General features: G+C 41.0%; 1 protein-coding gene across 4 annotated transcripts in view; it reads right to left on the bottom strand.

The window, feature by feature from the left end:
* Positions 1 to 16,075, bottom strand: part of CLCN3 (chloride voltage-gated channel 3) — an 83,077-nt gene that overhangs the window by 40,863 nt on the left and 26,139 nt on the right. For 2 of the 4 annotated variants that reach the window (XM_082843184.1, XM_082843183.1), the window contains exon 1: positions 6,797 to 6,877. The exons of the other annotated variants lie outside the window; for them this stretch is intronic. In XM_082843184.1, the coding sequence (XP_082699310.1) occupies positions 6,797 to 6,875 (79 nt within the window). In that variant the 5' untranslated portion in view covers positions 6,876 to 6,877. Of the gene's footprint in view, positions 1 to 6,796; positions 6,878 to 16,075 lie in introns of those variants that run through there. 4 annotated transcript variants of the gene reach the window in all.

The raw sequence follows: 16,075 nt of genomic DNA on the forward strand, positions 1-16,075 counted from the left end.
TATTTTCATCAATGGGAAAAGAACAGTCTCTTCAACAAACGATGCTGGGACAACGGGCTAGCTATATGTAAAAGAATGAAGTTGGACCCTACCTACCTCACACCATACATGAAAATTAACTCAAAATGGATCACAGACCCAAATGTAAGGGCTAAAATTATTAAACTCTTAAAAGGAAACAGAGGAGTAAATCCTTTTGACCTTGGGTGAGGCAATGGTTTTGCAGATAAAACACCAAAGCACAGGTGGCAAAAGAAAAAACAGATAAACCAGACTACATCAGAATTAAGATAATCATTCCCACCTAGAGGCCAGACATTGTGTGTAATACTAACAATAAAAGATCTAACATGTATTGAGTGCTTACTGCGTGCTAGACATTGTTCTCAGCACTTTACATATATTAGCTCATTTAATCCTCACGACCACCCCAGGAGATAGGTATTACGATCTCCATTTTACAAATTAGAAAAGGCAGGCACAGAGAGTTAGCCCAGGGCCACATGGTAAGTGGTGGAAGATGGATTCAAACTCCAGTAGTCTGATTCCAAAGGCATTTCTTACCACTCTGAGTACTGCCTAAAAATAGCTTCACGGTTTGTTTGCTTGTTGCTCTGCGAGTAGGTTAAGACTGTTGATGCTGCCTTCTCCCAAAACACCTATACACATGCACTGAGCGCTCATACAATTAACACAACTCGACCTTCACCATCACCAGCCCTTTCTGCCTTTGGCCCCAGACCACAAGTCTGCTGCACAAGTTGTCACTGGCACTGCTTTGGTACCAGCACTCACATCCCTGTGCTTCAGCAGAGGTCAGTGACAATTACACATCCCATTCTCATCCTCAGGTTGTTCCAAACTCATCTCAGGCGCAGGAAGCAGAGCCAACTGCCCTTCCAGGGGTTTACTTAGAAACTGGTTTTCACACTTTTTTAACGGTGGCCCACAGCAAGAAATATTTCTCACTGACACAGTATATAGATATGCACCTAAGTAAAACCAAAGTTTAGCATATTTACTATTTGGCATATACTCTGGTATTTTTACTTTCTGTTTCCTTCCTTCCTCTTTTTTTTCTTTTTTTAAATATTTGTCACAACCCAACATGCCGAAACCTGTAATTTGACAAACAATGAACTAGAGAAATACAGACATTAATGAAATTGTCTGCTTTCCCACAAATAAAAACCTTTATATTCCCACCCACTAGTCCTCAATATATACTTGCTGAACTGAGCTACAAAAAAATAGTACTTAATTGTTACACCTTAGAGTGAACTAATTTATTAGTAAATTTCACCATCACACTTCTTCCACAGTCTAAGTCTTTTCTCAAAGGGGAATATCCAAATAATAGCTCTACATGCAAAAATAGGTATATATTTGTTTACTAAGACTATTGCTTATTACCGCTGGGGTCAATCTCAAAAGATTTGAGAGCAGTGATCCCTGCCATTTAAGCTCATAGGCAGATTACTGTGCTATCTCACACACATAAAACATATATGCCTTTATTTTAAATTATGGAATAAGGCAGGCAGAAATCTAAAATTCTGCATATTCCCTGACAGCCCAGTTTCAGCTGTGTATTAAGAGCAGGAAGTCTAGTCCCCAGTGGATTTTCTCCTCCCTCTGTGACCCTATTGATAAGAAATGGTCACCCTCGTGAGGGAGGGGAAAGTGAGTGTTGTAAGTTGATAGTGGAAGTCCCAGAATGTCAGCAGATTTCCAAATGGAAGATTAAAAGTGTAACAGCACAGTGCTGGTACTTAGGAGGTGGTCAACGGGACATCTGCTGGATAAATTAATATGATAAATAAAGTATTTACTCTTTAAATTTGTTTTGCCATTCACAGTCATACTTAACTGCCACCTATTTAAACGGCAAAGCCTTGGAAATTAAAACCAAATGGCAAAGAAGTTGACAGAAGATACAGGACCAGTAAGTAGCAATGCTGAATTACCCAATTCACTGTTTCCTTCTCTGTTCTATTGACAGCCCAAAATAAAAAGCCACATTCTTAGGTAGGGATGATAAAGTGGGTATTAAGACATCTGTATAACTGGAAACAAGTTCCATGTTCATTTATTATCTCTGCACATAAGATGATCTGTAGATTACATGAAAAAAAAGATTCATGGAATTTGCTCTCTTAAATGGTAGAGGGAATAAATTGACAAACTAAAGCAAATCCATCTTTGATCTAGTTAAGGTTGTAAAGAACTACCAAAAAACTATGAATTAAACATCTGTTTATTAAAAAACAAAACAAAACTTGAAAATACAATTTAAGCCACCAGTCTCCTGTGGCCTCGTGTCAGCACGAAACAGAGACCTCAATGCTGGGAAAACAGCCAAAATCACAAACCTAATCTACGTGGCAAGAGACCTGCTCACGTTTTGATATCTTGAAACACAAAGCATTTTTAACTTACAACAAGCCATGAGATGGTATAAAATTAACCATACTAAAAGTGTCAGCTAATTTTAGAAAACAGAGCTAGAGGTAGTAATATGAAACACATTTAACTGAAGATTTTAAATTCATATACTGTGGGCAAAATAAATCTAAAGACAGGCTTTGTTTTATAGTATTATTTTAGAATACAAAGACTTTTTGACATCAGATGAATTAATTTGTAAGAAGAGATTTAATTTTCTAGTTGGCTAGAAGATTAAAGGTAAGAGAAGTACAATAAGGACTCGAATCCTAAAATAATTTTACAAAGAATCTACAGAATGCCCCTGTGGCAATAAGAATCTAACACCTGGATTTTCAAATAACGTGCAAAAAATGCTAACTACTGATACTTTCAGGAGGGAATAAAAATGAACAAATTCATCTATTATAATAGGAAGAAAAAAGCTTTACTTAAATATATGTCTGAGCTAATGGATGTCAAGAAATGATTTCAGGTAGAAGCTTTAAAAAACAAAACAAAAGAAATCTTGGGAATTCCCTGGTGGTCCAGTGGTTAGGACTCAGCGCTTTCACTGCTCTGGGCCCGGGTTCATTCCCTGGTCAGAGAACTAAGAACCCACAAGCTGCTCAGCGCAGCAAAAAAATTTTTTTAATAAATTAAAAAAAAACACCTCAAACTTTATTTCAGAAGGAAAGCCACACCTCTTGTGGTCTAAGACCAGTATTAGTCTAGCATTCAAGTTCCTCTGGGATCTGGCACTCTTCTACCTTCCTAAAGGACCCCTTTAGCCGACCCAGTGACACAACAAAACTAATCAGGGAAAAACATACTAGGCACTTGGTCCCATCAGAGCACTTACTAGCCTATCCTCCCCACCAGGAACGCGTATCAAATCCCCTGTGGACGTGGAAACTCGGCCGACTTTGATAACACTTCTCAAAAGAAGACTGGTCTCCACCCCCCCACCCCCCCAAAACAGACTCACAGAACATGCAGTCTGTACCATTCACGAGAAATTAGCTTCCTTGGGGTTTTGTTTGTTTGTCTGTAAACCTGGGAAGCCTTCTTACGCTCCTACCAGACTGCACATGCCAAGTTATCACAGGGACATACACAGTGCAAAGCAGTGTGTCTCCACGATCAGACGATGAGTCTCATCATCTGCACCGAATCCTGACTTTACTTGAACATTTCTTTTTTTTTTTTTTTGCGGTACGCGGGCCTCTCACCGCTGTGGCCTCTCCCGTTGCGGAGCACAGGCTCCGGACGCGCAGGCTCAGCGGCCATGGCTCACGGGCCCAGTCGCTCCGCGGCATGTGGGATCCTCCCAGACCAGGGCACGAACCCATGTCCCCTGCATCGGCAGGCGGACTCTCAACCACTGCGCCACCAGGGAAGCCCCTTGAACATTTCTTTACCTCAGATTTGTCAACAGGAAAATGGGGATTATAACCGTTCCTACTTCACAGTCTGTGACAGGGGTTAAAATAATGTTACACATCAATGAGCTGACACACGTAAAGCACTTATTAGAACAGTGTATAGGTATTAGCTTTTATTAATATCACCATTACTACTCCCACCAGTTCTCCACAGCACCTGAGAGTGCCTTATACACACAAGAGAGCTCAACACAAACTTCAAAGGAAACAATATTCAAATAATGCTAAAAGTCCCAAAGATCAAATGCACTATAAGGGCCTGTTAGGATAAAAAAGAATTCAACCTCCAAACTACCTAAACTTCATGAACAAATAAGGAAAAAAGTTAAAGTATAAAACTAATAATGCAAATAAACCAAAGGTTTTCTCCCCCCCACCCCCTGATGAAAATGGAAGAGATTTTTTATGAAAGAACTTAATAGTGTCTGACAGGAAATTTACTCCCAAAGATAACTATTCTAAAATGACATATTAATTTCTAATTTCTAATCCATCAACAATATATTAACTAATTCTATTTTTTTAATAAATTTACTTATTTTATTTATTTATTTTTGGCTGTACTGTGTCTCCATTGCTGCGTGCAGGCTTTCTCTAGTTGCGGTGAGCAGAGGCTGCTCTTCGTTGCGGTGCATGGGCTTCTCATTGTGGTGGCTTCTCTTGTTGTGCAGCATGGACTCTAGGCATGCGGGCTTCAGCAGTTGTGGCTTGCGGGCTCTAGAGCGCAGGCTCAGTAATTGTGGCACACGGGCTTAGTTGCTCCGCGGCATGTGGGATCTTCCCGGACCAGGGCTCGAACCCGTGTCTCCTGCATTGGCAGGTGGATTCTTAACCATTGTGCCACCGGGGAAGCCTTAATTCTCTTTTTAATCTACATCCATTTCTACTCTCTGTATTACTCACTTAAGTGGGAACTGTCATATTTACCGTCTTGCCTGGACAAGGAGCATTAAATCTAATTTATCCACAAAGGTAATTCCTAACCCTAGCATTCAGGGATTCAGTAAACAGTCTATTTCCTTCACTGATATGCTTTACAATTTTATACTTGGGTTATCTGCCTCTTCGCTCTTTTCCGGCCCCAAGAGATATTTCTAGTCATTGCAATTTTGTCCTTACAGGGAAGCTGATTCTTTTTCTTGATTCATGTTAACTGCTTGTCTCCACATCTCCAGTTCCTTTGTTTTGACCCATGGCCAGAAAAGGTCATAAATTATGGAACACAAATAACCTCCTACCCACAGATGCTAGGATGCTACAGAACGGTCAAGTGAGCCTAATAACCAACTGACCTGTACTACAAAGACACAGTGTTACTCTCAGACAAAACGGCTTAGGTTGGCTGAGGAAGGTCTTGTCAAGGGATAAGGAACCCGTCTGAGCTGCCAAGAGTGGGACTGACTTAGACCTTCAGCAAGGTTCCTAAAGGACTATTTGTGAAAATATAATAGAAGCCAAAAGCTTCTAGTTTAGTAATAACCATACCAGGAACCATGCCTACTCGCACATAAGCTTTGGCTTACTTATTACTTGCACACCTTATACAGAGGTGGGGTCCATATGCCAAGTCATGTCAAAGATTGCCACGGCTAACACTGGGAATTTCAATTTCCCAACCCCAGGTCTTCGGGTTTGTTATAAATCAACAAACGGAGGTCGAAACAGCTCAAAGAAAACACAGTTTAATTACTGATTAGCAAATACTGTGACATCTGAACAGTCACCATTCATTCAGGTTGCTTCCTGTTTAAAGAAATCCCTACCAGGAAAGGCATGATGGGAACACAGAAAAAAAGGAAAGCACAGGAACACATTAGAGCTGGAAAAACAAACAAACCCAACAATTCTAGGTGTTAAGATTATGAGAAAATTTAATTTTCTTCTTTATGCTTTTAGGTATTTCCCCAAATGTTCTAAAATAATTTATATATACAAATATATGTATGTTTTACTAAAAAGGTAATTAAGAGAAAGCACAATATATAACATGATCTTCATATAGTTTTTCTCAAAATCTGAAAAGCACGCTTTTGCCAACAACAGAATACTATGGGATATATAATGTTACAACTGTTCAGAGCCTAAAATATTGTCTAGAAGACACAAGTCAACCAATAAGTATTTGTTGAATATATTACCATTTTTCATCCTAATGGAACTTAATACTAAAGAAAGGTGTTATCAGAATACAAACTACGTTTTAAATAAGAGGCTAAATATGCTCAGGAAAATCATGACTTCGCTGCTTACAAAAGGAGTTCATAATATCATGCAGGGAATTCAAACTAATGTGGCTCGTAAATGAAGTCATCTAGCTAAGAGATTTTTCTTGAGGTTCAGTTTTTTTTCTAGAACTGCCAGTCTATTTTCAGAATAATCAGTTTAAGAAAAATGAAAAAAGGGCAGTTTAATTAACATGTAACCATTTCTGGCAGTGCCTGCCGAAAGACTTACATGAATGCTGGGCGCTTTTCTGGCTTTTACAAACTACTGACTCTTTATTTTTTCTGATGTGTAAAAATGATCCCATATGTTTTTATCATATAAATTTTTATCAGATACCTGTGGAAGACAATGTAATCAGCTGAATGCATGCTAAATAAAAATATTCATATAAAACAGTGTTCCTCTCTACTGCCATTTGAAAGTGTTCTAAAAGGCAGGTAAGAGCTTCTCCTAGGAATTGACGTTAGGGTGCAGGCGCTCCACGGTAACCGGCAGCAGCTGAAATCCAATGGCACGGGGACACGCACCGGATTTCGCGATGTGAAGTAAGGTGGAGAAGCGCCACTGCCCGCGCCACCCAGCAGGACTGGGGCGCGCTGTGACGGCGGCCGCGATGCGCACGCAGGGAACAGCCGGACCGGGACCCTCCAAGGCCCTCGAACCCTCGGCCCGGGAGCAGCCCCGCCGCCCGCCCGCATTACCTCGCCTGTGCAGCTCCCGCAGGGGGATGCAGTCTCCTCCCCCGTCGTAGGGCAGGTAGGGGTCGGAGGCGGCGTCCATGGCCGAGGTCCGCAGGAAACAGCGGAGGGAAAGCTCGCGAGCTCACCGCCCGCGCGCGCCCCGCAGCCCCGCCGCAGCAGGCTGGGCAGCCGCCATGCCCGACCGGTCGGCGCGCGCAGCCCCGCGGGCTGACGTCACCAAGGTGCCACGGTTGCTAGAGCGACGGGCTCGCCTCCCCATCAAGCAGGCCCTGCTACGTGTGACGGTGACTAAGCCCGGGGGTGACAGACCAAACAGCTTCCACAGCAAGGGGGCAACCACAGGACGGCGACAGAAACCGTACTTCTCGGTTTCCAACACAGAGCTGTAAACGGAAATTCTGCGTGTCCAAAACGCATGAACCTTTTCACTCCTAATGGAGATACATGCGAGCGACACTAATAAGGCCGTGTGATTTTACAGTAAAAATACACTAATTTGTAGGTGGTAACGTCACGTGAATCATAAAGACCTAGAAGATACCAAAGGCTTCAGGAAACTTAGGTTTAAAAGCCTATTCCTAATTATCTAAAATGTACTACTGTGGATTCAAAATTTCAGTAACTGGATTGGTACTAATCCCCTTCAGCAGCCTCTTATTTCCTTCCTTCAAGGAACTGGCTAGTAAGGCATTCCAGGTTTGAGGAGAAAGAAACGTAACATCCTAAGTAAATTAACTTGGCTACTTGTGAAACTGCAGAAAGAGATGTATGTACTGGGTGGGAGATTTCCTCTCTCCTGACTTCTTTTCCTACCTCACAAAGATTTTTGTTGTGCTAAAAAATAAATAAAATAAAAAGGCTTTTAGTGAAATATGTCTCAAAGTGCACTCTCTCTCTTTGCTAGACATTTTATGAAATTCAGAAACAAAGGAACTCTTTGTTTCAAACTGTCATTCCAACCAAAAGAAAAAAAAAGCTGATGCTCATTTAAGCTGAGTTCAAACTTTTACAGCTGGCTCTCAGGTGATTACACTAGGAGATTCTCCTTCTGAAATAGCTATGGCAGGACGATGCCACTAATCAAAAATGTGCTATTCATTAGACGCAGGTCCACAGGACTCAGAGGCTTTGTAAAATTTGTTTTCCTAAGTACTGAATGAGCCAACCCTAAGGTCTACTCCAATTCAATGATTTTATATGAGAATTGGGGGCAAGAGAAGGAAGAGAGGACTCAGATGGCAGTAAAGAGAGAAATTCTATTCGTGTAGTACATCTTAGTTATTTGGGAACTTTTTAAAACTTAGATTAAATAAAGTTTTTATATTTCAAAAAGTTTGAACCTCAGAAAGACATACTTTCTTATAAAATCCCACCTGGGATTTGGGAGAAAAGGTTCTGGGAAAGGAATATAGATTAGTTACTGCCATAGGACAATTCCATCTAATTCTGATTCTGGCTATTAACATTTATGAAATGACCATGGGTGGCTTTCCCCTTCTATTTTCTGTATTTTTCCAATTTTCTTGGAAATGATTTTTTTCCTTTTTCTGCATGGAGAAAGGCGTCAGAGCCCAGCAACTCCACCCTCCCCGCCATCCCCCCCGCCCTGGCACGACCCTGTCCCATCCGAGCCCGCAACCACCCGAAATGATTTTTTTTTGTTGTTGTTGTTGTTGGTACGCGGGCCTCTCACTGCTGAGGCCTCTCCCGCTGCGGAGCACAGGCTCTGGACTTGCAGGCTCAGCGGCTATGGCTCACGGGGCCCAGCCGCTCCGCGGCATGTGGGATCTTCCCGGACCGGGGCTCGAACCCGTGTTCCCTGAATCGGCAGGCGGACTCCCAACCACTGCGCCACCAGGGAAACCCCGAAATGATTTTTTTAAACAAGGAAAGCGAACTTTTAAACAAAGAGCTAACTTTGCTAAATTAACTAAGTATAAATTTGGTCCTTTTTGGTACTTTGGTGTGTTAAGTTCTACTAGTATAAGACTTTTAAAAAATATATGCTATATGGCATTTATAAATAATTTAGTTTTTATACTACTTACATCCTACCATGCCTTTTTTTTTTTTTTTTTTTTTTTGCGGTACGTGGGCCTCTCACTGTTGTGGCCTCTCCCGTTGCGGAGCACAGGCTCCGGACGCGCAGGCTCAGTGGCCATGGCTCATGGGCCCAGCCGATCCGCAGCATGTGCAAACTTCCCGGACCGGGGCACGAACCCGTGTCCCCTGCATCGGCAGGCGGACTCTCAACCACTGCGCCACCAGGCAAGCCCTCTACCGTGCCTTTTTATAAAATGAAAAGCTATCTACAAGTTTTCTTGGTAATTTGTAGGCACTCTCTTAACCTGTTTTTCCTGATTTACAACTTGGTCATACAGGAAAAATGAAAATGATAGCTAGCTAACACTAACTAGAAGGGGAAGAATACCTCCCCTATAAAATACATTGACAGTGTTGCATAGATAAAAGTTTTGTAGCATAAGTAAAAAGTTTTGAATATTTTTAAAGAACAAAACATTTGTATATGTATGCATGTATATATAATATGTCGTGTATCTGTATAGAGTTAAGTTTCAAATGAGATATACCAAACTTAACAATTATCACTGAGGAAGGAATGAGGTGGAAGTGGGGAGGATGATGGTACATTCAGTTTTCACTTTATATAAAGTTCTACATTGTTTAAAAATTTTAAACAATTACTTAATTTTGAAATAAATGATTACTTTTGTAATGATAAATCTGAAAATTAAAAAAATTGCAGAAATGAACACATTTCTCATGCTTATGGGGTCCATGGCTGCCACTTTCTCCTAAAGTAAAAGAATTATTATTCAGGCTAAGGTGCTTTCCAATTACACTTTAGAAAGGGAAGAGGTAAACTGGAAGGTGTGGCCGAAGAGGACTTCGACACAGATTAGGTATTATCAGACTAAGAAGCTGAACTACAGTTAAAGAGAGCAGAAGACACATTCAAGAACTCCTAGGCACGGCTGTGGTGCAGGGCAGGGGAATGCTCATGTCACCTACAAATTGGCACTTGCCATCTACCTCTACAAGGATCAAATCCTGAGCCGCTGCGGCTGCTGACCTTCCGCACCCCCTGAGAGGAGTTCAGGGTGGAGAGCACGAAGGAGGCAGGCACTCTGGGCTCTGGGGAAAACAGGCAGAACAGGTCTTCAGATAGATATTTTTAGGAAAAGATTTTATGAGCCCAATTCTTGCATCTCCTCGTATCTAGAAAAGCACTAAAATCTTTCTTGGTGACGTCTGCTCCTCGTGACTAGCAGAAACCTTCTGCAAAATATACGTGCTTGACTGAATGTACTCCCCGTTCGCCACAATCACATATATACTGACCTTAACCCCAGCCTCTTCGGAGCACTTTCTCAGAGCTCTCTGAAATGCTGTCTCCCGGGCTATAGTCCTCATTTTGCCCCAAATAAAACTTAACTCACAACTCTCACACTGCGGTTGTTTTTTTTTTTTTTTTTTAGTCCACACGTGGGATAGAACCTCTGCATAAAAAAGGACTTAGAATTTCAAAAGGGGGAGGTACTTCTACTTCCAAATACACCCTCCATTCTAACCTCAAACTGATGTGGGATTCTGGAGGTGTGACAATAAGGGAGGCACAGGGCATGATTATATGATTATAACCATGCACTATAACTACACATACATAACTATATGTAATGTTCAACCTTCAAGCCCCTCTGAACCCACATGATCCAAGAAATCTACATTAGAAGTACTTAAAAAATAAAAAAACAAAAATGTTTTTTATCTTTAGATCTAACTACCAATTTACAGGAAATACAGGAAACAGAGAAACATGTTAAATGACAGCTCAGGAACACAATCAGGAAAACTCAAAATGGGAAACAAATGACCTGATTTGTTCGTTTCTTCAACAAATACACAGTAAGAAAAAAAAAAGGGAAGGGGAGCCCTATAGAATTTTTTTTAAGGATTTAAAAGATATATCAACCAGTTTCAATGTACAATTTTTTATCAAACAATTGGGGAAATGTGAAATAGACAAGATCATTGATTACAAGGAATTATTTATTTTTTAGATGTAATAGCCTTTAAAAGAATTATTATCTTTTAGACATACATAATGCAATATATATAGAAAAACAGCAACCCAGAGCTGAAGAGTAGTTAAAACAGACCCCAATGCAGAATTTGGCTCAATGTTCTTTGGGTTAGGATTTGCATGCTCCTTTTTTTTTTTTTTTTTTTTTTAATTCCTTTGAAAAAAAAGACTTGCAGGGCTTCCCTGGTGGCGTAGTGGTTGAGAGTCCGCCTGCCGATGCAGGGGACACAGGTTCGTGCCCGGGTCTGGGAAGATCCCACATGCCGCGGAGCGGCTGGGCCCGTGAGCCATGGCCACTGAGCCTGCGCATCCGGAGCCTGAGCTCCACAATGGGAGAGGCCACAACAGTGAGAGGCCCACGTACAGCAGGAAAAAAAAAAAAAAAACAGGAACTAACACAATACTGTAAATCAACTATACTTCAATTTAAAAACAAAACAAAACCCCAACAGGAGTTTCTGTGACAAACTCAGCTAAAATTTACATGGAAATGAAAAGGCCCAGGAATAATTAAGACACTCTTAAAGATAAGGTGAGAGGACTTGCTTTACCAGACACTGAGACTGTTTATAAAGTTAGAGTGATTAAAACAGAGTGCTTTTGACATAAAGCTAGAAAAATAACTAACACTACAGAATAAGGAGTCTAGAAATAGACCCTCCTTTGCATATGACCCTTGATCTATATCAGAGGTGGCTCTATAAAAGAGTGGGTAAGAAAATGGTTTTTTTAGTAAGTAGCATTGGTACCACGGGCTACCTCCATGAAAAAAAAAAAATTAAGTACACCCTTATCCATACACACCCACAAAAATCACTCAGATGGTTATAGACTTGAATGTGAGAGGCAAATAAAGCTCTTACAAAATAATAGGGAAAAGTATCTTCATGACCTCAGGGTAGGGAAATTTTTCTAATGACAAAAAGCATTAGCTGTAACACAAAAGATTATGATACAGGACCACATTACAATTAAGAACATCTGTTCATAGTCTGTCCATTAGGAGAATGTTATAGACTGAATGTTTGTATCCCACAAAAATTTATTTATTTATTTATTTTTTGCGGTACACAGGCCTCTCACTGCTGTGGCCTCTCCTGTCGCGGAGCACAGGCTCCAGACGCGCGGGCTCAGCGGCCATGGCTCACGGGCCCAGCTGCTCCGCGGCATGTGGGATCTTCCCTGACCGGGGCACGAACCCGTGTCCCCTGCATCGGCAGTTAGACTCTCAACCACTGCGCCACCAGGGAAGCCCCCACCAAAATTTATATATTGAAAACTAAAAATTTTATATACTGAATCCCCAATGTAGTGGTATTTGGAGGTGACTGGATCATGAGGGTGGAGCCCTCGTGAATAGGGTTAGTGCCCTTATAACAGAAACCCCAAAGAGCTCCCTAGAGGACAAAGAAAAAGATGGCAGACTATGAACCAGAAGCAGCTCCTTCTCACCAGACATGGAGTCAACCAGTGCCTCAATCTTAGACTCCCGGCCTCTAGAACTGTGAGAAATCAATGTCTGTTGTTGAAGCTACCCAGTCTGTGGTATTTTTGTTATAGCAGCCCAAACAGACCAAGACAGACAGTGAAATACCACCCACAGAATAAAAGATATTTACAACACATTTAACAAAAAGCTTGTTTATAGGAAATAAATAACTTTTACATACCTCTAAGACAGATATGGCAATAGAAAAATCAACAAATGACTTGAATAGGTACTGCAAAAATTTTTTCAAATGGCTCATCAGCATGACAAGATGCTGAATCTCTTTGGCTACCAAGGAACTGCAAATTAAAACCACAATCAGAATCCATAACCTAGCCAGCAGATGGACAAACTTAAAAGTCGGACATCATCAAGTGGTCGGTGAATGTGGAGCCAGGGAAGCTCTCATACATGCTTACCTGAGTGTAAAGTAGAACACCACCATGGAGAACATAGCCTACAACCCAACAAGTTCACACCCAGACCAATGAAATTTGTGCACATACCCACTAGGATACATGGATAGTATTCAAAATAGCACTGTCTGTACCCACCAAAAGCTGTTAAGAACTCAAAGATCCATCAGTAGTAAAATGAGTAGGTACACTGTGGTGTATTTATAAAAAAGAATGATATAGTCTAGAGCAACATCATAAACGCTACTACTTGCAGCAAAGAAGATTCTTCAAAATCATGCTGCATAAAAGCAAGAAACAGGGCTTCCCTGGTGGTGCAGCGGTTAAGAATGTGCCTGCCAATGCAGGGGACACGGGTTCGAGCCCTGGTCCAGGAAGATCCCACATGCCGCAGAGCAACTAAGCCCGTGCACCACAACTACTGAGCCTGCGCTCTAGAGCCTACGAGCCACGACTACTGAGCCCATGTGCCGCAACTACTGAAGTCCACACGCCTAGAGCCTGTGCTCCGCAACAAGAGAAGCCACCGCAATGAGAAGCCCGCACACCACAACGAAGAGTAGTCCCCACTCGCCGCAACTAGAGAAAGCCCGAGCGCAGCAACTAAGACCCAACACAGCCAAAAATAAATAAATTAATTTTTTTAAAAAAGCAAGGAAAAAAAAAATTTACTGTATGATTCCATTTATTTAACCCTCAAAAACAGGGCAAAGCTAAATTATAATCCCATTGATGCATACTTAGATGCTCAAACCATAGAGTAAAGTTAAAAAAGTGACTAGACAAACAGAAAACAGTATTTATCTCTAGGGAAAGGGAAGGGGTTGTCATCAGCAAGCTTCTGGAGTACAGTAATCCTTTATTTTCTTAACCTGAGTGGGTTGCAAAGGTGCTTGCCTTGTAATAATTCATTAAGCTGCAGAAGTATGCTTTACGCATTTTTCTGATGTGTGTTATACCTCACAATTCAAAAGTCCGAAAAGTTAGAAATTTATCCTAAATATCTCTAATTCTACTAACATTTAGTGTGGATTTATTATTCTTTTTTTCTTCCCTATCCTAAACCCCTCTAGTCAAATCTTATTTACAGTGTCAATCAGTTACAGATAACAGGTTCATAAGTATCTACACTGACTTTCACTTGTTCTAAGCACAGATTCTTCCAAAGAAATTCCTCTAAATGATAGTGGTTTAGAGCTGTTTAAACAGGTCCACAGACTCCCTATGATTTTATGTATTTACTTCAGCTGATGATTTTATAGGCTTAGTTCATAACTCCTGAAGCCTTTTTCAACTGAAATTTTTAACTGGAACCACAACACAAAACGGGATTTAACCCACTATTTTCTCAATTCTCCCAAGAACAGTTCATAAGTAATGCTCTACGTGCACAGGAACAAAGTCAATTCATTACATCATGACATTAGGGTAAGAGGGGTAGAGTACATGTACCAAACAATTATTCACTGACCGAGTAATTCTAGTTAACTTTCTATGGACTTCTTTTTGTGGAGCAAGACAACCATTACAGGTGACATGTGAGGTACAAATCCTCAGGCTCTATATATGAAAATCAAAACTAAGCTCACTTCTTTCCAATGACCTTCCTGAGGATATCCAACCAGTATTTGATCGGCTTTCCATTGGTATTTTAGGCTAATTTCACCAAGACACCACTTTACAATACCAAGTTCTTTTTCCTAGTTCATTAGTAACATCTTGAATTACAGCACTTCATAAACTTAGTATGGGTTAGTTCTCCCTAAATGTGTGACCTAACCCTTATCCAAGCACACAAATTTGCGAAGTCCCCTACTCCACACGTATTAAGTAGGAAATACAGGTGCAGAAAATGTTTACAAGGTAGTTGTCAACAGAATGTGAAGGGTGTCATATGTATTAAGAACATTGCTCAGAATAAGTATCAGATGAACCCTAGAATTATTTGCTCATTTCTAAAAATAATTCTGAGTAGACTGTTTGAAAGAGTTTTGACCTTCTGCTGACAGATAACCATTAAATGGTAGTGGCAGTGTTTTATTAATTTGATTTTAAGAATTTCTAAAAAACCCTTTACTGAGGATTCACGATGTAACCATTCCATGTTTTTTAAAGGGTTGAATTTATGTTGCCAAATTCAACTTTAGGGCCAAATGCCTCACTCATTAGAACCATGCCACCAACGTCATAGGTAGATGCCCGATGAAACTAAAATCAACTTGTCACCTACTGATGACATCATGAACAAACCTAACCTCTGAAAACCTGTAGCAAAGTCAGATTATCCTAACTCAGAATCCATTTCTTGGATTTCTGAGCTATACCACAACTTTACACTATCAGTAATTTGTTTTTGCTTACAAATCTCCACGCAAGGAACTGAGTTCACTAAAAGATTCCTCTTGGCTTACTTTATTAATGTTTTCTACCTGCAGCTGACATCAAAGAACTTCATTATTCTTATTCACAGGAAGCGACCAGCTCCAGCTGTCTTAGCAGCATTTAGAGTCTTTAGCAACAATCCTACCATCCATTCGCAAACCACTGTATTCACTACACATAAACAGATATTAATAAATGCTTTCCTCCCAGTAATTTTTGCTAGGAATTTAGAATACATTCATGTATTCAAATATTATGCAACCATTAAAAATTATTAAGGTAAGCTTTTGTACATAAGGCAATGCTTTTAATATTAACTGAAAAAGGTCCCGCCTCATACATGGCATTACCAGCTTCATGCGCTAGGAATACAGAACACTTAACTCTCCTTTCACCCCCAAAACCACATCCAAACAATCAGCATGTCTGCCTGATTTCACCTCAGAAGCTATACTGAATCCGTCTGCTCTGCATCTGTCACTCTGCCCGTCAGAGAACCATCACCTCCCTTTGACCTACCACACTTACCTCCCTGCTCTCACTACCTTCCAACCCACCTGCTCACACGGCAGCCGAATAATCTTCTAAAATTACTAACATATTACTCCCCCATCACTCTTTAGGAAAAAGTGCCCAAACCTTAAAATGCAGGATTTCAACCTCGCTTAACTACCTCTTCAGCCTCAGCCCCTCCCGCCTCTAGCTCCTAACTCCTTCCTCCCTGAGGGTCCCCCGCCTGTACCTGCACCTGTTCCTGAACTCCCAGGGGCCCCACTCCACCCTCCCTCACCTGCCCGACCCCTCATTTTTCAGTTCTCGACTCCAATGGTGCATCTTAGATTCCCCCCCACACACATGTCCTCACGCCCATACTGCTTCTTTACAGC

This window comes from Leucopleurus acutus (assembly GCF_964270905.1).
Source record: "Leucopleurus acutus genome assembly, chromosome: 7".
Lineage (NCBI taxonomy): Eukaryota > Metazoa > Chordata > Mammalia > Artiodactyla > Delphinidae > Leucopleurus > Leucopleurus acutus.